This window comes from Vidua chalybeata, chromosome 7, assembly GCF_026979565.1.
Source record: "Vidua chalybeata isolate OUT-0048 chromosome 7, bVidCha1 merged haplotype, whole genome shotgun sequence".
Classification (NCBI taxonomy): domain Eukaryota; kingdom Metazoa; phylum Chordata; class Aves; order Passeriformes; family Viduidae; genus Vidua; species Vidua chalybeata.
The window spans coordinates 15,006,561-15,027,722 of NC_071536.1; the positions used below are offsets into that span (position 1 = coordinate 15,006,561).

At 39.1% G+C, this 21,162-nt stretch overlaps 1 protein-coding gene across 1 annotated transcript in view; it reads right to left on the reverse strand.

Moving 5' to 3' along the window:
- PPP1R1C (protein phosphatase 1 regulatory inhibitor subunit 1C) overlaps positions 1-20,765 on the reverse strand; it is a 47,984-nt gene extending 27,219 nt beyond the window's left edge. The window contains 3 exon segments of the mRNA XM_053947881.1: positions 18,042-18,102; positions 20,405-20,526; positions 20,529-20,765. Coding sequence (XP_053803856.1) covers positions 18,042-18,102; positions 20,405-20,526; positions 20,529-20,655 — 310 coding nt within the window. The 5' untranslated portion in view covers positions 20,656-20,765.
- Between the last annotated feature and the right edge of the window lie 397 nt (positions 20,766-21,162).

Consider the following 21,162-nt stretch of genomic DNA (forward strand, 5'->3'; position numbering starts at 1 on the left):
CTTTCACCTTAAAAAATGTATGACATTACCAGACTGAAATTTTTCCTGAAACTTTTTACTTTTGTTGCCTTAATTTGCTTTAGACTATATGTATGGTATAATTGGCAAAACTTGAGACATCTATTAAAATTAAGTGCCTCTGAGAACCTGTCTGAACAACTAAGATTTTATGACACAGAGGAGGCTCAAGGTTCTTCCTAACCATGGCACATAACCAGTTTTTGTATGAGCTAAATTATTTCGCTGCTGTTGTCTTCATGTGGTTAATGGCCAGAAAGTATCTGTCTTCTGCTGATGATTTCACAAATATTTGACAAAGATCATGCAGGATATTTGATACACAGTAGTTTGGAACTCTAAAATAAAATGTCATTGAAAACATAGACATCAATCTCTCACTGTTGCACTTGCAGATATCAGTGTGTAATTTTCACTGAGGTGGGACTGATCTGTAACCATAGGTCTGAGCAAAGAATTAAGCCTAGGCAATATCATTTCATCTGACTTATTCTCTAGATATTGGCCTCTTGTGGTGTGCTGTGTATGAGGGGACAAGCCAGTCCATGCAGCTGGATCGATTGATTTCCTATTGCATTCTTTACCATTGTCTCTGTGTATCTCGCAAACATTAATTAATTTACCAGATTTTTCAATATAAGTATTTCCCATTATCTCTCTCTGAAAGATACTCAAATCAGTCATACTCAAGGTTAAAAAGTGTAATTGAAAACAGGGCTGATTACTAAAGCATGAGCCCACAGATACAGAATTAGACAAGACAATCAGGAGTTTCCTGCCATTGACATTTGCATGAACTTTGGTAAGGTCACTGATCTCCTCCTGGACTTCTCTACCTGTAAATAAGTATAGCAGTGTCTATTTCAGTATAGAAGTGTCTATCCCAGTCCATAAAACACTTTGGGGTATGAAGTCAGGCTGGCTAAATGGGTGATTATTTATGTGCTTGCAGCCTTCCTTATTGGTTGCATACCAACACATCAGTGTGTCAACATTGGATTTTTTTTTTAATTCAGGATACTGAATTTAGCTTAAATGCAGAAATTTGAATAAATCAGGGACTTTCAGCAAAGAACAATGAAGAGTAAGTTACATCCCATTCCTTCCTGAAAATCTAAATTTGCCCAGATTAAAAATATATTTTGTAAACCCAAGCTGATGCTTGCATAAGGAAAAAAAAGCTGACACCAGTAGCTTTGTTTGTTTCAGGTCTTGATCCTGAGAATGTGCACAACTCCAACCCTTTGGGCCCGCACATTTAGTGTTCTGAGTGATGTGACACTAAAATTGTCAGAACTGGAACATTTGCAGCTTTTCCTTTCACCCAGCAGCCTTTATAAGACAGGCAACTTTGGGAATAAGGACTGGTCCTGTATGGAGTTAAAGAAACCATTCATATCCACAGGGCAAATAGTGCCAGACAAAGTGGACATTTAAGAACAACCTGTAAAATCACATAAACAAGCAATTTTCCAAATCAGTAAACATAGATCTGAAAGTGACCTAAGGGACTGAAAGATACAAACTCCAGGCAGGAGCCATGAAGTGTTTCACGTGAGTTGTGAAATGAAGGGAAAGGTACAGCTGGCTGGAAATGAAGGTTGGGCAATGGTACATTTTGATATGAGTTTCTTTTTGAGGAGAGAAGGAGGATCACATTGCTAATTTTTGACAGGTATTATGATGGATAAGACTCAATCAAGAATATAGATTTTTAAGGAGCGGTGACAAGGAATGGGAACAAGGGAAGCCTAAATCCCAGAATGCCATAGACTGAGCCAGAGAAGATAAACCAAACAAACCCTCTATGTATAGAGGAAGATAGAAGAGCTTGTGAGTACCTGAAGTAGTAATGAGAGACAGGGACATTGTACCAACAGTAAAAGGGGAAATTTAGGGATGACAGAGAGCTGGAGTGCAGTGTGGGCTGGAGCTCAGTCAGGAGTTCTCTGCCTGGCCAAATACTTGGAGGCATCTTGGTCTATCTGAAGGATTGCATTAATAATTGTGTAAATCCTCTTCCTTGGACAGAGAGGGGTTTTCCAGTGTAACTTATAATGCTTCATAAAGTTACTTTCTAAAGCATAAGTTAATGAAAGCATGTTTTTACAGCAGTCTTACTAGGAAAGCATCCTTGTGAGAGTAAATGAAAGTAAGAATTAATGCTCTCCCTGTATCAAGAGATCATGTAGAAAATCTCTATCACAACAGATTTCATTGTGAGAATGGAAAGTACAAGGTAAGAAAAAACATCATCAGTTACCAACTACAAATCAGACATTTCCACCAGTGGAAGTCAAACAAGCCATGCATCTCCCACCCTCAAATCCATTGGCAATTATAAACTGAATTTCTTTAGTGAACTCTTAGAGCATAAATTCATCTTGAGAAGGGTCATGAAATGATCAGAAGCTAAATCACAAATATCAGAATGTGATATCACTTGATTCACAGGGCAAAATGAAATCTCTGCTTTGTCTACTCCGTTGACTACTGTGCAGGCAGGACTCGGCTCACAAAAAGATCATAGTTATACAGAATGAAAAATTCCTTTTCATGTTTATAATTTAGCAATTATATCATGGAGAGTGTGAAGAGATCAGCTGTTTCTCTTATATATGAAACAAACTCTAGCTCTCAGTAGGTAACTTCTCCCAACAGGTTTGCTCTCTTTTTGGGGCCAGAAAGGAAGAAAACTATTCCATTTTCCTTCCTCACATAACATAACATTGTTCACAGAACACAACATAGCTGTATTGTATTCCAAATCTCAGCCTACAGCTTTTTTCCACTTTAACTTATGCTAGGCTGCTCTAATTACTAGCAGGACTCTAATCAGTCAAGTAATTTCTTGACAGTTTTTGTGGTTTTTGTTTTAAAGAGGCGAAATAGAAAATGTATGAAGACCTGAGAATGGGTTTGTACATACCCAAGTGGAGGTAAGTAAAACCAAGACTGGAGCTTTTTTTAGAGGCTTCTTTACACCCATGCTGAGGAAAAAGCAGTGAGGACTTTCCCTTGTGCTGGGTGAATAATGTTTGAGCCTAGTGTGAGCCTTACCTCGTGTAGGCTGGAGCATCACCTGGAATAATAAACAGGATTTAAGGCTTTTTTTCTGAATATTGTATAAATATGCAATAAAGAGTTCTAAAGGGTATTCCCATCAATCCAGATATGTACACAGACTTTCTGAAACAAAGCCTTAGTTTTTTAAGTAAAGTCACTTCTGAGAGCCCATCTGCCTGCACAGACCCCTTTCAGAATCAGAGTTCTAAGCTTTAGCCATTACCCAGGGCAAAAATCTCACCCACTTGCAGGGAAACCTGCAAGACCCGGCCCCACTATGTTGCTGAAATAGGTTGAAGAAGCACCAGGGGGGTTGTCTCCCAAACAGGGCTGTTAGCAGAGCTCTTTGAATACTGGCACATCCCCCAGCCCAGCTGATCTAAGGAGCTGAGCTCTCCCAAGATGTCCTCATTTGAAGCCAGAGAAGAACCTAGAGGAAGGAGGCTGTTTGTAGCTGGAATGAAATCTGCTTGGTGGTGCAGATCGCTTCTTCCACAATCTCCACTGCTGTGCAAACATCATGTCCGTGCGGGGGGAAGCTTTGTGGTCGTTTTAGAGTGAGATGAAAATTCATCTGCCTTGCTTCTCCCCCTGGACAATGTTAATGCACTTGGAGCAGCCATGCAGGGCAAGAGGTGACCTGTTTTAGAAGAGCTGGCCTCTGATATCACCCATGGGCTCTGCAGTGGTCTCACCCAGCAAAGGCTTATCTCATCCAGCTAAGTACCCTGCTTGCTTTCCCCTCAGCAAGAGCAAATAAAAGCCTTTTCTGTGGGGTTTCAGTCAGGCACTGGAAAAACAGAAAAGGTCAGAGAGGCCAGTTTTTACACAAAAGAAACTCAGTAAGAGGCTGGTATAATTATTGGAGAAAGCTTCTTGTAGAGAGTTTTGAATTTTCCTTGGTAAAATATAGCTGAGCAGATAAAAATCACAGTGGGCTGATAGATTTGGACTCAGGTAATTTTAGAAGCTAAATCCAGAAAATAATGCTTCATTATCCTGCATTTAGTGGCAGAAAAAGATGAAATTTTCTGAAAATTATGTTTCGGTCATTTCACATTTAAATTTCTCCATCAGTAAAAGAAAATAAATATTTTTTGGTTTACCTCACTGGTGTTTGACCACCACCATCTGTATTAGCCATTGGTATTTGTAAAACAAGCTCACTGAACTCTAATTTAGAAATTGACCAACATAATATTTGTTTTTTCTGCTATCACAACTACTTTTCCTTTCTTCTAAAAAACATAGCAAGATAAAAAAGTATTTTATGTTTTCTTTTTGTCAGAGTCCTAACTACATATTGCCGCTTCAGCTAGCATCTCGTCACTTTTTACTAAACCACTGAGGTATGAAAAGGAAAAAAAAAAATCAGAAAAGACCATCATAAAAATGCTTACATAGTTAATTGTTTGATTTTCACTTGCTGGTTTTTATTTGCCAGTGTTTATCAATGAGAGCTTGACTATGGGTTTAGATGTCATTACATTTAATTACAAAGGAATATCCTGGTAAGCCCTCCTGGAGTGAGTATATGTTTCTGAAACTATTCCCATTGCAGAACACCTCATTAGAGTCCCGAGTGCAGCTGCTGTGGCAGGCGGAGCTGGGAGCTCTGCCCCGCTCCTCGCTCAAGTGCTGACAGGGGAGAGCGTGTGCTGTGCTGCTGCTGCTGCATCCCACTCGCTAATCAGCATCTAAATTACTGCCTGGCCCTTGAGGGAGCACTAATAACAAGATTTGTATAGCAAGCATTAATGAAAACATAGGGCAGAGAGGAATTTGCTATACACAGAGGCATTTGCATGCCTATCTACCCTGTCAGGCGCTTGCAGCTCAGGTGTGTAGTTTGGGGAAGGTCCCACACTGTGCTGGCAGCGCTGTCACTAAGGGACCTCTTGTCCCTCTGTCTCAGAGGTCATAGCACAGCTTTTCCCAAGTAGCTCCAGTCTGTAACCAGCCCTTTGCACTTCCTTGTAATACTGCAGGCCAAATGAATCTGCTCTTTGGACATTGATTTTTTTTTTTTCCCCAGGTAAATCACATTTTTAAACAACCCTGTATTTTCCACCTTCAATATTCAAGTAGCCATTAGTAGTACTGAGAGTAGGAGCTGCAAATCCTACTTTGTTAGACCAAATCCTTCCTCATGGTGCTCAAAGTCAGCCACTAAATGAAATGAACAATCGTCATTTTCCTCCTGATGCACAGAGCAGCACCTGATCCAAACATCTCTGATCATACAGAATCTAAGGACCCACTTTAAGCTGCACAGCCATAAGAATATGAAATAAAACCACCTTTCACAAACTACACAGATCAGAATTTCTTTAAAACTTGCATTCTGGTAAACATAATCTATTTTGGAAGAAGGTGGAGACATTACAAACCTCAAATGTGAATCTGAATGTATTTGTTTACATCACATGATTCTCAGAAAGGAATTATACTGCCAATTCACCATCTTGTTATTCCAGCTTCATGCCAGACCCATGGAAATCAGTCTCATTTCACTGGCATGAAACTAGAATACAAGAGTGATGAATCAGGTCTGTAGCCTTACCACAGAGTAATCATAAATTATTACAACAAGCACAAAAGTCATTCTTCTCCTAAGCATTTTTGTTGCAAATTTTTCATTCTCCTTCCCTAAAATATATGATAAATATTAATATAAGACTAATTCTAAACAAGTACTATAAATCAAATATAGCTCCTCAAAATATATTTTGAAAGAGAGTTAAAATTTGATTATTTTCTCCCTTCTTAAAAAAGGACTTACTTTTCTGCCTCTTGTCTTGGTGTTGCATTTCTGCCTGACTTTGTGGCCTTCCAGTTGCTGCTAGTTCTGAAAGGCTTTATTCTGACTGTCCTGGCTTTGAATGACTGGACATAAAATGGGCTTTGTGGAAAAACCTGTCATGAAAAGAATAGTTCCATGCAGAATTTTCTTTTTCTGAAACACAAGAGGCCCTGTTCAGCTCCACGAGAGAGAGTCAGGTGAGCAAGGCACTGGGAACAGAGTTCCTGATGTGAAGTCCTGGATGTGGGGACAATTCCAGAGCTGGCAGGTCTTCCCAGAGAGGTAACCAACTCAGAGAGAAACATGCATGAAATAAACATTCTGTTTTGACAACTAATGTAAAGATTGGCTTTAATTCACAATATAAACAATGCTTGAAGATGTTTTTCTCTAGTTGCTTTCTAAGCAGCACAAACTCCTCTTTGGTGAAGGAAATGGAGACAGCTTCCAAACAATGACTGACTAAATAAGATTAACCAGGAGAAGATAAGTACTTTATTTTTTCTTTTGATGTCTCAGATGAGACATTTTCTGGACCAAACAAAATTCTCTGACTAAATTTCCAGGAATGACTCTGAGCCAAACTTTTCATGTAACTAGCAGCTGACCAGTGTGTACTCCTGGCATCAGAGCTGGGAGGAGCCCCTGGCAGGAGCACAGGGTGTCACTGAGGGCAGAAACTCTGGATCAGAGTTTGCCTCCACATTGCTTTGAAGCTCCCTAAAATTTACTCATCCCAAAGAGTAACCACTTATTTAACAGCAAAGTATTTCTTTTTGTTTCAGCATGGCAGAGTTAAGCTCAATCAGAAATCTGGAGTGTCTGCTATGGTCTGACCCTTGGCAAAGAGGAGTCCATCAGTGCCTGGTTCCGCTGGGTGTGAAGAGGAGCTGAGTGGTGTTACAGGCAAAATGAGTCCCACAGGAGTTCAGCACATGCTCAGTGCAAATCCTGTGCCAGCAAAGCAAACTGGGCAAAGGGAATGTTGGAGAGAAGTGAAGGACAATCATTTTATCACTGACTTTATTAGCTCATAAGCAGCAGCAAGTTTTTCCATCGATTTAAAAGTCAGATTTTATCCTATATATACAGCATGAACTGATTAAAAAAAAAAAGAGAGAGAAAAGGCAAAATACTTTCGCATTTACTAAATAGTTCTAGAGTTAGTGCAGCTGGGAAAGAACTTCAGCCATGCATAAATTGCCTCCTAGTCAAAACTCTTGCTCATTTTCTAAGCTAAGTAATATTGAATATTGAGTCATCTCAATATTCACTACCCCATTGAAGATCCAGGTTAATGCATTCAAAGAAGTAAAAATAAATGAAACAAACTGAGGAAAACTGCTGAGATTACTGATGTGAAATTTAAAATCCTCAGTCTATCAGGAAAGCTGTTGGTAAAGTCAGGTCTCAAAATGAGTAAAGTAAGACTTAAAGATATGTGATGGTCTACATCTGACCCTTTTATGCACAGCTACTTAAAATGATTAAACTCTCCCATTTAGATTAAAACCCACTTTAGAAAAAATCCCTTATTCTTGCAGCAAATAAATGTAAACCAGGATGATACAGATTTTCTGGTATGAACCAGAAGGGAACTGGACAGCCATCATTTCTGGGCACCCCAAACAGTGCTAGAAGGACAAACTAAGCTACAAGGAAACCTTAGAAAATTAGACTTTCACAGACATACAGAATGAGGCAAAGGACAAAGACTGCAAAGTAGACCTAAATCACAAAATGCTGTCTCAAAGTTGTCCAGCTGTGAGGAGAACTCACCTCATTGTGAGGTTACATTGACATAGGGGCTATTCTGACACGACAGAATCAATATAGACTGCATCTTTGCTGTATGGACCAAGGCAGTTTCCACACTCACAGCATAATCTCACCTGGCCTGAAACCTGGCAGTGAGAGACAAGACTCATGTGAAGGAAATAGGAGAGCAGTGGAGATAAAAAAGAGTTTTGAGAAGTTAGAAGGCCAGAGATGTCGAGAAGCTGCTGGCAAATACTCAGAGAAACAGGTTCAAAGAGCAGAAACATGAGTCTGCAATGAGTGTCCCCAAGTAAAGCAAACTGCCAGACTGCTAATTTTTTTTCATGATTGCTACTGTTTAACCAAATGTACCCAACGCTCATATTCAAAAAATTTCCAAAGCAGCTTGCAATTATTTTTTACATTGATGAAGTCATAAAAATGTTATTAGTTGTGAAAAGACTTAATGGTGTCATTAAGTACTTTCAAATACAGGAGGAAGAAAAGTACCTTGAGCAGACAGCTACCCAGGGCTGTGAGTCCATCAGTAACACTGCATAGTATTGGTAAAGTGCTACTTTCCATCTGCTTGCTTGCTTTAGCTTCAGTCTCTGTTCAAATGACTGAAGAGGCTGAAGATCTAAATACAATACTGAGACAAAGATCATGAAGTAAAATTCATTATTACCAGAAATATAGTGCTAGCAAATCCCAGGATAAACTTTGAAACCATTTTCTAATAACTTCATGTGCAGGAATCAGTTGTGATGGAAAATGGCTCAGAATTGACCTACCGATCACAGTCATTGTATCAGTGTTACAGCTGCAAATGCCATCACTGTGAGTGGTTCCTTTCTTGGCTGGGAGCTGTAGGAATATTCTAAGCTCTAAAATAAAAACCACCAGCAGCAGCCAAAACCAGAGAAACCCCAGCCAAACATTTCTTAGCATGTTACAGCTCATAAAACCATTTTAAATGTATCTTATGTGAATGTGTTTGTACATTCTGACAAGTGACATTAGCCATGGGAGAACAAAATATACAAAACAATAAAATTTTTCCTTAGCCAGTGATTATTATTGCTGTCTTAGCAATTTCCTTCCTTTTGGAATAATACCTCAAGGATTTCAGTAAGAATGCTTTGTAAAGCTAGTCCTGGCCAACTGCTTGTGGCTTGCTTGTGGTTAGAATGCACATGCAGAGAGTTCCTCACATACATGTATCATCTTACATGGGAATCAAGTCAGGTACTAATAATAGTTCTTCTTGGGGGTTAGGACCCTTTTTTACAAAAAAGAAAATGCAAATATCAGTTTTGTAAAGCCATTGCTGAGTTTTCCAAGCTTTCAAAGAGTCAGCAAAACCATAAGCCATAATCTCATTCTTGCCTTAAGCACAACTAGGTGGGCTAGAACAGCCCAGGGCAATCATCTTCAGAATAAATCAGCTGTAGTTTCCAAAAGCATTTTTCAGAATTTCTAACCTTACTACATACCAGAGACAGAGGGAACCGAGGCTTTTGTTTTATGTATCTCCATCTGTACTATCACAGTCAGAAACACCTTGCTGTGATTCCTTTGGAATGAGCCACATGCTCCGATGGGGTATGCTGTACACATTAAAGCCTGAGTCACACACCAGCACCAGAGGGCTTGAAAGCACACCTCTTAACAGCCTGCTTGCTGTCTACTGTATTTCAAAAACAGACAGTAAAAACCTAATGTTGGTCAGGATCAAAAATCGTTCAGGTCACAATTCTTTAAAGAAGAAACTCTTTATTCTCCCCTACCCCCTGTCCCCCACCCCCATCCCCCTCCCCCCACCCCTTCCTTTTAGTTCATCAGTACAATTCCACTTGGAAGAGAAAAGGGTACAAACTAGCACTTAGTAATACAAAGGTGTTGCTCTCAAACCAACTGGGCTTTTATGTTAAATGGCTCCCTGATTCTGCAGCTGTCCTGCAGATCCTAATACAAAAGGGAAAAGGCAGAACAAGTGTTTCAGCTGATCCCAGAGAAGCTACCCTGTGGAGGTGGCCAAGGAAAGAGCAGGACAGGTTGATCCAAATCTTTGCTTTCTACCACTACCTGAGAACAGCTGTGGCAGGAAACTTCAGAGAGACTTGAAGTGAATGCCATCCCTACATGTCACTGAGTGGTGGAGGCTCAGTGCAGAAATGTGTAGGTTATGGGGTGTCCAGGTTCCAGGATAAGCCATACTGGAGGGTGCAACAGAGCTCACTGCTGTATTGAACTTTCAACCTGCCTTGCTCATGTTCATTTTCTGTGTGACTTTGCTTGTCTTATCAGAACGAAGGACATGGCCTCAGGTAAAAAACACAACCTCTACAATGCTCCTTCATCTGCTTAACACTGCTGACTCTGTTAGTGTAGTTTGGTTCCACAAGATGAATAATACCAAGATATCAATTCTCTGTGGGACATCTGCATGCTGGCTATCCCATGGAAAACATGAACAAAGAAGGAGCTGGTCACTGTGCTTCATTCTGCTACTCTCATAATCTCGTGATCCTCCAGTAAAGACATTTGAGAAAAAAATCAGAAGTGATTTTAGATACAGACAAAGAAATAGGAAGTTTTGAAGGGAAGAAGGAGAAAACAGAGCTCCTTTCAATAGACATAAAGCTTAATTCTACCCCAGAACTGCTTTGGTTACTGTAAAAAGAGATTTGACTGGCCCATCAGATCTTGTTTCCACCAGCTGATGACACAGGCAGCTCAGACTCACAGGAAAGCAAAGCTCTGCAGCTCCCTGCACTCTCACTGACTTTCTGCAGCCTTCTGCAGCTGGCAAAGTGTTTCAGGACTGATAGGTTCAATTTGTTTAGTCTCTGCTAGCTTTAGGTCCAGATTCATTGAATTCCCACTTTTGATGTATTTTGAAGTGACATTTCAACTTCAGTTATGCCATATAAAGAGTTAAATTCTGTCTCTAAAAGCTCAATAAATGGGCTACCTTGATTGATGCTTTAAGTGCAACCCCTTCCCAATATTCTGAACATAATGAGGTTAGTGCTAAAAGCTGGATTCTCTCTCATCTATCTGCATTATCTATTTATTCCGCACACGTCACCATGGTAAATGAGGGCTGCATTAAGTACTAAATAGCAGAGGTCAGAAAAACCCTGTGCTGTATTCTTTTCCCCTCAGCAAATCTGAAACATCTATTAATGCATTTTAGTTTATTACCTGATGTAAACTAAAAAATACATTAAAAATATCAGTATTAGCACATTATTGAAGTTTGATTTAAACATAATCTCAAAAAACCTATCTTGACATTCTTATTTTAAAAATTTTATCTTATAATGTTTAAATACACACAATTTCAAATATTCTTTGTATTTTTTTCCTTTAAGCACCCCTCCTCCCAAAAAAAAACCAGACTCTTTTTCACAGGCTAAACTAGACATATTTTGATACAAAATCTTTTTTTTTAATGGACTCAACACCCCAAATTTTATGTTCATGTAGTTGTATTAAATATAGCTTAAGTATTTTGACTATAAGAAGTAATTACACCTAGGCATTTCATTTTTTAACTAGAAAACTCACCATTTATTCCAAATTCTCAGCAAAACAAACTATATGAGGCGCATAAGTATTTGGAACAGTTCAAATCGGTAAAATATTTTCCTCTAGCAAAATATTTAGCCTTATGAATGCAATGAAGTTAAGATCTGTCCAGCTGACTTCCTCAGCAGGTCAGGCAGCCATGCCCACTGCTACTCCCTACCCACGGCACGGCTCTGTCACACAGAGGTGATAACAAATGTAAACATTCCAAAAGCTTATCAGGCCTGACGCTGAATGATCAAGCAGCTGGAGAGCTGTAACGTGAAGCCATGTATATCAAAAATAATTTGCAAATAATCTCCTGGGGTGCAAGAAGGCTGTTTCTATGGTGCTTTTGTATAAGGAACAAGGAAAACAGATGAAGAGTACAAAGTTCAGCCTCTAAAAATACCACATTCACTTTCAGAAAGTTCCACGGACATTGACCCTTCCAACACAAAACCAATGGGAGGCAGGGAGCAGGAGGAACAAGTAAGATCACAGTACACATTAGGAGTTCAGCTGCACTGGTAAATAAAAAACTATTTCAATTCATTTCTTGGGTATTCAAGGCTGGAACAAGAGTAATGGATTAATGCAATTCCATCCATACTGGGAGCAAGTAAAGCTTTTCGGGTTTTGCTTCATGTCCTCTCAGCTGTACCACTTCTCTGATGTGGGCACAAATCTGAGTCCTGGTTGTGAATATCCACCCCCTATTTCCATCCTCCAGAGCTTTCCCAGGCAGTGTTTGCATCCTGGACTGCCCCATCTCACAGAGGGACAGTAGGATCTGGTGAATGTGAGGGAAGCATTCTTGTTTTGACTAAATTTACTCACTTCAGTCAACTAGGAGAAACTAGTTAATATGGGTCTTGCAAAATGTACCTGTACAGTCAATCAATAAGCACTGAAAATGAAGGAAGCATGGATAAAAATAAACATGAAAAATTCAGTTAAATAAGTGAATTTTGACCAGAACATGCACAACAGCTTTTTGTTTTGACTGTCCCTGTGTAGCTGTCAGACCCTTCACTGTTACTGACTAAGGAGACAGCCCAGACTCTATTTGGCCTCTATATGGAACAGTACAGGTTTCCCACTGTTTCACACTATATGGTTTACACAATTGCTAAAATATTCACAGGGAATGTTTATATTTGTGAATTACTGTGTTCAGGACCGCAAAAACTGTGAAAATACAGCTGGATGCTTTAGTGATACCCCTCAGTCTGGGCACAGCACTGCTCGCTGCATCCCAACCAACTCAGGCCTGCTGTCCTTACTGCGCTGCAGAGAGCATGACAACTCTTCTGACAAGTGATGACAGTGACATATAAAATCCTCATCCTCTCATGAAAACTGAGCATCTTCATGAAATGGAATGTTTTCATCAATGATGAAAAAATCCCCTTTTAAAATTCATTGTTTCTTTCTGGAGCCTGTGAGCTGTTCCTTATGGCCTAAATAAAGAACAGCTCAAGCACAGGTTCATGTGGTTTTTTTTGGGGTTTTTTTTTTTTTTTTTTTTAAGTCCTTAAGCTTTCCTTTTAGTTTTCATGGAGTCTGTATTCACACTGCATATGTGTGAGGAACTTTTTACTCTGCCTTGTCCCAGGGAATTCTGTGGGTTGAAACAGCAGAATAAATTCAGAGTAACCCAAATGAAAAAGCGTGTGAGCAGAGCGTATATAGGTAAGAAAAAGGGATGCTGTTTGCCACTGAACATTTGCAGTCACACATCATCCTGCAAACAGCAGGATATTTTCAAGCACAGACATTTTTATCTCTGTTCTGGAACCCCTATCACCCATCAGGTCTTACACAATGTTTACTTTACATATTTCATTGTTTGACTGTGTCAGATAGTCCTTTCCAGCACAGGCTGAAAGCACACGGAGGCCCTCGCTGCCTTGACAAGACGTGCCTAATCTCTGAACATCCTGGTGCCATCAGAAATGTACACTGGGCTATACCAGCCCTCTGGTGTGAGGGGACACAAATGTTTTTCATTGCTTACTGAAATACCTCCACAGACTCTTGGACCAATATAAAAAGAGACTAAATGGCATATACTTAAATGGCATATACATTTAGCATATAGAAAGACTAACTAGTTTGACAGAAAAAAGTACAGCTAATGACAGTTTTTATTCATGTACTGTTTTTCTGAATACTCTATTACCACATTAGAAGCCTAAATTTGCAATTGAAAACAGCTGCTATTTGGCTTACTCACTCTCTAGTTCTTGGACCAGAGTAAGCAGTATGTCCTACCAGAATCTCAATAGTTTGAAAAACATATCAGTTTCCATGAACTCTGAGACCAAGAGTCTTCTGCTGAGGTTTTTCCCAGAGAAAGTATAGCAGAACTGCTTGACAGTGCTCAGAAACACCTGCCTCCTACTAAGTAGGTCTTTTCTTGAGCTCAGTTTATTTTGTCATGGAAGAAAAAAAACCAAAAAAACCGTGATCATTAGATCTAAATCCAAACTTACTCATTCACCTAGAAGCATGATCCAACTTATATTAGTCACAAACCTTAATGCTGGGCAAAGTGACTCACATTAATCCCATCAAGAGTGTGGTGCTGGTACAGTTTGCATCAGCAGAAAAGCACATCTGTCTGTGGTAATGAGATTTATTGTGCAGGGAAAGTCTGGGGGTGTCTAAAACCAATTTAGCATTAAAACCTCAACTACTTTGGGTTGTCATGGAATTGACAAAGGTGTGAGGAGAGATTTTTCCTCCCACCACTCACCTGGCTGTGCTGTTTGCTCCTGCACTAAATACTGAGACTGCCCGTGAGGCATCTCAGCAGAGCTCTGGGGAAGTGACAGTAAGCTGAAAGGCATGGCTTATTTCTGGATAACCAAAAATCAGCTAGGAATGAGAAAGCAAAACTTCTAATGCCCAAACACAAGCTGTGAGCACCTTCCTTGTTCAGAGACAGATACAGATTGCTTTTCTTCAAGTTATGATTTCCAGCATTCAGTAAGCTCAGATGTACTGTGCTGTGCTGAGGGTATGTTTTACATTGGTTTTGCAGTGATAATATATCCTGAAATGAGATTTGCAGAGCCCAAAAAGGCAGCTGTATTTTTAAACACAGAGTAACATTTACATTACAAGCAAGGAAGTCAAAACAGGCAACAAAGCAGAAAGGGGAGTTGGAAACAGCAAATACATAGAAAATTTAGATACACAGAAGTTTATCCCAATGTTTACCCATATTCCAATGCGTAAGGAAGACTGAACACTTTGACATAAGTTGAAGAGCCTTTGCCAGCCAGACTGCTTGATGTTGTGTTGGCTCTGTGACAAAGCCAGCCTGTACAGGAACGCTGGCATTGTTTTCTGATCAAAGCAAGCCCTAATGGTATTAAACCTGAGTTGTGGTCTGACGTGCTTTCTTCCCTCAGCCATCAGTTCTCTACTCTGCTACCAGCTTTTTCTTGAGCTGTTGCATTTTGATATTCTGCTGTTTTAAAGCATGCTCAGATGTTTATTTCAGACATAATAATTTCAGACAAATAGGAATTGAGATTCCTATATTTTCTGCTATGCTGGGCATGGAGACAGGAGGTTGTGCATACACAGAAAAGGCTGCTTGTGATGGTGATACTCAGTTTCTGTTGAAGTTCTCCAAAGATATTGCAAGGGAAAAGGAAGCAGGAGAGCTTTAACAATTTTTGGATTAGACACTTGTGCAGTGTAATAGTTTAAAATGTCTTTAAAACTAAGCATGTGCTTACGTTCCTTTTATAAAAGGCAGGTGTAGAGCAACTGTGGCTATAGCAGGGTGTGAGTGGGTTACCCCAGTAACCCATGCACCACCCTCACAGGATGAGATGCTGCCCATTTGTGTAGCTCTCTCACTTTATACTTGTCTTTGCCTTCACAGATAGTAAAAGGGTCTTATAATTTCAAATAAAAGTAAACTGATTTGATATTACAAAATCAAACATCAGGTGCTCAGAAAATAGAGCTCCATTGATGGCAACTGAAGCACAATAGATTTAAGTGGCTTCATAACCCAAGTCTCAGTTTGCTAGTGCTAGTTTCTCTGCTCAAATGTGACACAACCCATCTAAGAGCACTTTACACAGAACTTACAGGTAGAGTTAAGGGTTTCTTCATTGCTATGTTGCTTCACAAGATCATATTGTCCACTGCAATCACTCTTGCTGCTGCACCTCAAATTTCTCTTTTGTTGACTGTGATTGCACTTATATATGATGCCAACCAGAGTGAGCATGAGGAAATGTGAGAGTCAATGATGCTACAGGCTGGATATGTGCTCCTGTAGTCACATTTATCACCTGACTTTAAAACATTCAGTGTGGTCTAACACTGAAAGCAAGGAAGTCAAGCAGACTCTTCTTATAGTTTTTGAGCAGCTGTCATTGGTTTAAAATGACTTAGGCTTAGTAGATATTCCATCTTCACTTTTTTTAGCACAATTCACCTGACCTAAAGAGGTGAAGACATATTCCTACCAAAGCTGTAACAGGCATCAGGGATGGATGAGAAGACTTAATAGAAAACAACTTTTAGATCTTTTACAGAAGAACTCAAGCTGAATTTATTATGAAGTTCTTAAATGTCCAAACACATTTTATTGCCTTCTGGTTTCCAGATGGGTGTGCATCCAGAACACCAGAATACCACAAATATGCTACTTTTTTTTCCCAGCTGCAGTCAGAAGCAGCTGTAACAGAAGGCTGTAGAAAAGTCTGGTTCTTAGAGTTTGCCTGTCTCTGGTTTTCAAAAAAAGAGAAGTTTAGATTATTTGAGTAAACTTTGCAGGGGTATTCAAACATTTAGAATTGCATTAGGACACATATTTCAAACTCTTGGAAGCATATCCTTCACTAGCTCCTTGCTCCTAATGAAGGAAGTGGAATACTCCAGTGGGTAAAATCCAAGGACAGGACTCTCATTTAACCCAGCTCTAATAAAAAAGGGTGGCTCTGTCAGTATCACTGGAATTCTCTACTGCTCAGTTTTCCCATTGTTATAGGGAATCACACTTTTAAAGCAATTTGTTGGATTGTCAAGTTAGCACCCCTACTTTTTTTTTTTTTTTTTTTTTTTTTTTTTTTTTTTTTTTTTTTAATTAACTGCATCCATTTGCAGTGATGAATTTACTATTTTTGGAGACAAATTTTATTCAGCAGCCCCCTGAATTCTATTCAAAATCCAGTGACTGATCAGCATTTTGGGGTTTAATCAACAAGGTGTCAAGAGGCCCTAGGACCAGCTGACTCTGAAAGTTGAAGGCACACAACCATCTCAGAAGCTGTACAGCACCTTGCAAGAGGAAGACTACAAGGGCTTCATTGAGTATTTGTAAATCTCTTGTCTACCTTTCCAAGCTGGCTTTACAGTCCTTTTACTCAGCAGGCTTACAGAGCTACCTGCACACACCCTGTTCAAAACACTTGCCCATATTAAGCAAGTGACCCCCTATGGAAATCTGCGTGAAGCTCATGGTGAAGGGCAGGAAAATGAAGCTGCTTTTAAAGTTTCAATTTTTATCCAGTTTTATGGAAATTTTTAAATCAGGATAATTTAACCAAATAATAAATTCATTAATATTAGTTCCCAGTATCTAGAAAGAACAAATAATATCTAAATAAACAAATCTAAGTAAGTGAAGACAAATACTAACTCATGGGCTTATATGGAAGTTGGCTGAAACCTGCAGCAATCCTGACTCATAATAAAAATGATTTATTTAAAGATTTATTATGAACATTGCAGGAAAGGTGATAACAGACATGTACCACTTTGTTTACAGTAAAATTTCCTGTAAATTAAAAAGTTCTTATTCTTTGTTTGCTTTTGATTTGTTATTGTACCAAGTATCTGTTTATAAAAGGAAATATGACGGTACAAAGTGTACAAAGTGAATTGCAGAAGAGATTAACAGTCAAAGTGAATTTGCTTTAAATTAAGTCCTAGCAACATAGACAGTGTCGATCCCATTATTATCCTATATAGGTAAAGAAAGTCAGTTCAAAGCAGATCATGCACCATTTTTGAGAGCTGAATTACCTGAAATTTAGAACCAAAAGCTACTCCCCAAAAAGATTTTAAAAAAATATTAAGGTGAGTAAGAGATACGGCAGGAAAAAATTGTTGCAGAGCACAACAAAGGAAAAGTTTGATATAAATGAGGCACTGTGTTCCAAGTATTGAGGATTTTCCCTTTTTTGTGGATTTTTTTGTTTATAACACTCCTAAACAGCTTATTAAGGAATCTTTCTGAAGTCGTATTTATATGACAAAGTATGTCTCAACCTCAAATCATCCCATCCTGCAGGGAATCTTCTGTGGGGACTCCTGCATGAAGATAATGTATTCACAGTTGAAAAAGAATAATGAAAAAGCACATTATATGTTTTTTCAGGAAATTAGAAGAGAATCTATTTTGTAGAAACAACTCCTTGGGTTGAATCAACATTGGATCCAGCCTGGTATCTCTAGAGATCAGACTTCATGGGTCTCCAAGCTGTCCACCCAGGGACAGAAAATATTTGTGGATGGAAGAACTGGATCTGGGTCATATTAATTCTCTTTCCATATAACCAAGGTTGACATGGAGGATAAAACTGTGAAATCAGTGACATTATCTGAAGGCCAGGAATTACCTGTGTTCGCAGGCTTTACTCCAAACAGTCCTAAGACCCATTGTTTGATATTTAGAGCTAAAAAATTAATGCTGGATTTTTAAAATCATGTCGTTAATCAAACCAGTTTGCAGCCAATCCTGTGTATACAAGTTCAGTGGTTTAGAAGGTATGTTAGCACTCACCCGGGGGCATGTGTTCATTCATGATGACGAGTGATGCTGGCGTAGGCCTTCTTTTCCTGATCTGTAACAGATATAAACCAAGGAGAGTCATTAGGGCCCATCAATGCACACACAAAGCAAAGCAAAAAATCTGTCTGGTGTCCTCCAGAGTATAGACCAGGCAAAGTTAAAAAGGAAACTATTTAAAGAACAGCAGCACTTCACTGTCTTACTGACAGCTTGTCTGGTCTGACAGCAACCAGGGTCATGCTGCTGCTTGTTCAGGGAGAACAAAGACATGGGGAGAGCTGTCCAAAATACCTTTAGGATTTGTAATCATCTTGACTTCAGTTTTTTGGATATTTATTACTGAAAAATATCAGTCATACCTTAAAATATTGACATTTAGCTTTGCATCAGGAAGATGATTTCATAGTTTCTGATCTTGTATGTGCAAATGCCTAGTACTGTCATAGCTCTCTCAAGTAATAATTAATAACATTTTGCAAGCGCATTTCAGAGTTTTGCAGGTATGCCTTCCAATGAACTCACGTTTATAAAATGTTCTCAGAGGTGTTACTACAGTAGCATTCCTTAACTAAAAATACTCCAGTATTTAAAACCTTAAAAAGAGTATTTCCAATATAGCAGATTTTACATACCAATACATAATCCTGAATTGTATACAATTCTTCAGAGTTTATCTGGGTTACTACTTTTGTTGCATCAACAGTGGCTGAACTACATGGTATTGGAATACCCTCTTATAATGCACACATTTGCACTGAAAGCTTTGTGTTGCTTCACAAAAGCCTCCAGGCCTGATATTCTATTGAATTTAAGACAGGGACCAGAAGCATTTAAGCTAGAAACCATTCTGACACAAAACCTCAATGTCAGTGCATTTGTTCTTTTTTACTTGCTGAGCCAACATCTGTATTTAGCGAGGTTCAAATTTTGCTTTCAGAGGTGTAAATGGAAAGTTACATCATCAGGGTTAATGGGTTTATTCTAGATTAGTGTAACTGTAGCTGACTGTAGAATTTACTATTTTAATTTCATCACACACCCACAGTGAAACTGTATAGCACTTGGAATAAAACTCACAACACCAAAAAAAAAAAAACCAAACAAAAAACAAAAGGACTGCCCATAAATACCAGGCAGAAAATAGGCTACAGCATTTCAAAAGCCATGGGAATTCCAGGAAATCCTAATCCTATGGTTCTCACAGAAAAACACCAGAACACATTCTGCTTGAATTCATTGCAGAACTGTTCTGTAAGGTATGGACATCTTGCAGCTCAGAAGTGCCTAGAGACAAAATGAGGACCCACGACAATTCCTTTCTGCACCCTTCTAATAGTTCACATTTAATGGTCACTCCCAACTCATCGTTTTCTGGAAAAGGTCTCTTTAGGAGACACAACATCAGGATATTCAGGAAACCAGATACTTGTCCTAAAGGTGCAAATAATTTCATGGCTACTGGTATGGAACTTTCAAGGTTATAATATTCCCCTGGTACCATCTAAAATCAGACGTACCCAAATAGAAGCAAATGTTGAGGACAACTTGCACAGAGAGAAATATACTGGGTCACCTAATTAAGATTTATACAGTTTTCTCACAAGACTGCCTGTGACCTCTTATTAGGCACATCTACACATATCTGTACACAGCAATAGATATCTTTTCCTCCTTAGACATCTGTACTGACATATATATATATTCAATAGAGTGTATATATATATTATTATGTGTGTCTTTTGAGAGTGAGTTGAAACCTAAAATAGCACACACATTACTCCAACAAGGACATAAGTATGGCATATTTCCACATGTATTTTTTTCAGGCATGAAAAACACTGTAAAAATTACTTAGACTGTAAAAAATCATAAGAAATATGGGAAGTAACTGAAATTATGACTATTGTGCAAAACATTAATTGTATTTTCTCATGTTAAAATGAAAGGTAAATAAGATATATTCCCAGTATTTCTGTTAGGTACCTATTATGAACTTTATGCTTTGCTTTATGTACATATAATACACTTGAATTGATTTGTTAAGAATGTGTTCATTGAGTGTATCCATGTGAAATTAAGTATTAGGATACAAATGCAGTTACAAAAAAGGCACAACAAATATACATTAATAAATCTACCCAATGTGAAGAAGCCCTATTCTGGCTAGAGGACATATCCTTCTCCCTCTTTAAGTACATCAAACATCACTATAACCTCCAGAGTATTTAATCTACAGTTTCACTAATATAAGCTAGAAAAGCCTTTAGGCCAGAAGTATCACTTGTGCTCGCCCACGTCTTGCCCCATTCCTGCCCCATTCCCTCGAAACAGTGAAGGAAACTCATCCTCCTTACCTGCTCAGCTGCCTCAGGATCTATTTGGCTCTGAAACAGGGGCACAGCAAACTGTATTTTTTTGGGGCTGTTGGGCTCCATGGTGATGCTGAGGTGAGATAGATGAGAGAAGAGCCTGGAGCCTGAGACTGGGTCTGTGCCTGTGCCCCGGCGCCGTCCCCACGGCCAGGCTGAGAGCTCCGCAGTAACAGCTGTAACTCCCGACTTAGCCTGGGAATCTGCGCCAGCCGAGCGACTCCCTTATTCCACATCCACAGAGATGCCACTGCCTTGGCTATTTTCTTTTTTTTTTTCCCCTCTCCCCTCTCTTCAGCAGCCCTTCAGATCCTCTCAGCAGAAAGCTGAAAGGAACAATAAGCTAATTGTGTACCAGCTCACTTCCACATATGCCAAGCATTCACTCAGGAGCTAATTGAAAATGCAATACTAGCATTGCATGGCCTGGAGCCTTGGGATTTGAAAAAGAGGATCTCTCCACCGTATATTACTAACTGGCTGCTCAGAAGTGCAATGCAAGCTCCCTCTGAGTATTGCTGATGGGCTCTTAATTATTGATGAATACAAATCAGGAAGTTTTCAGATTTTGGGGGTGGAGGTAGCAGAAGGGGTGGATTCAAAAATTCGATCTCTGTTACAGTGTGCCAGAACCGCTCTCCTCTTTTCACATATCAAACAATTCCCTTTGCTTTTTCAAATATTTTTTTAATCCTACAGTTTTAGACTCTACTAAATCTTATAGGAAGATTTTTGGTGATGAT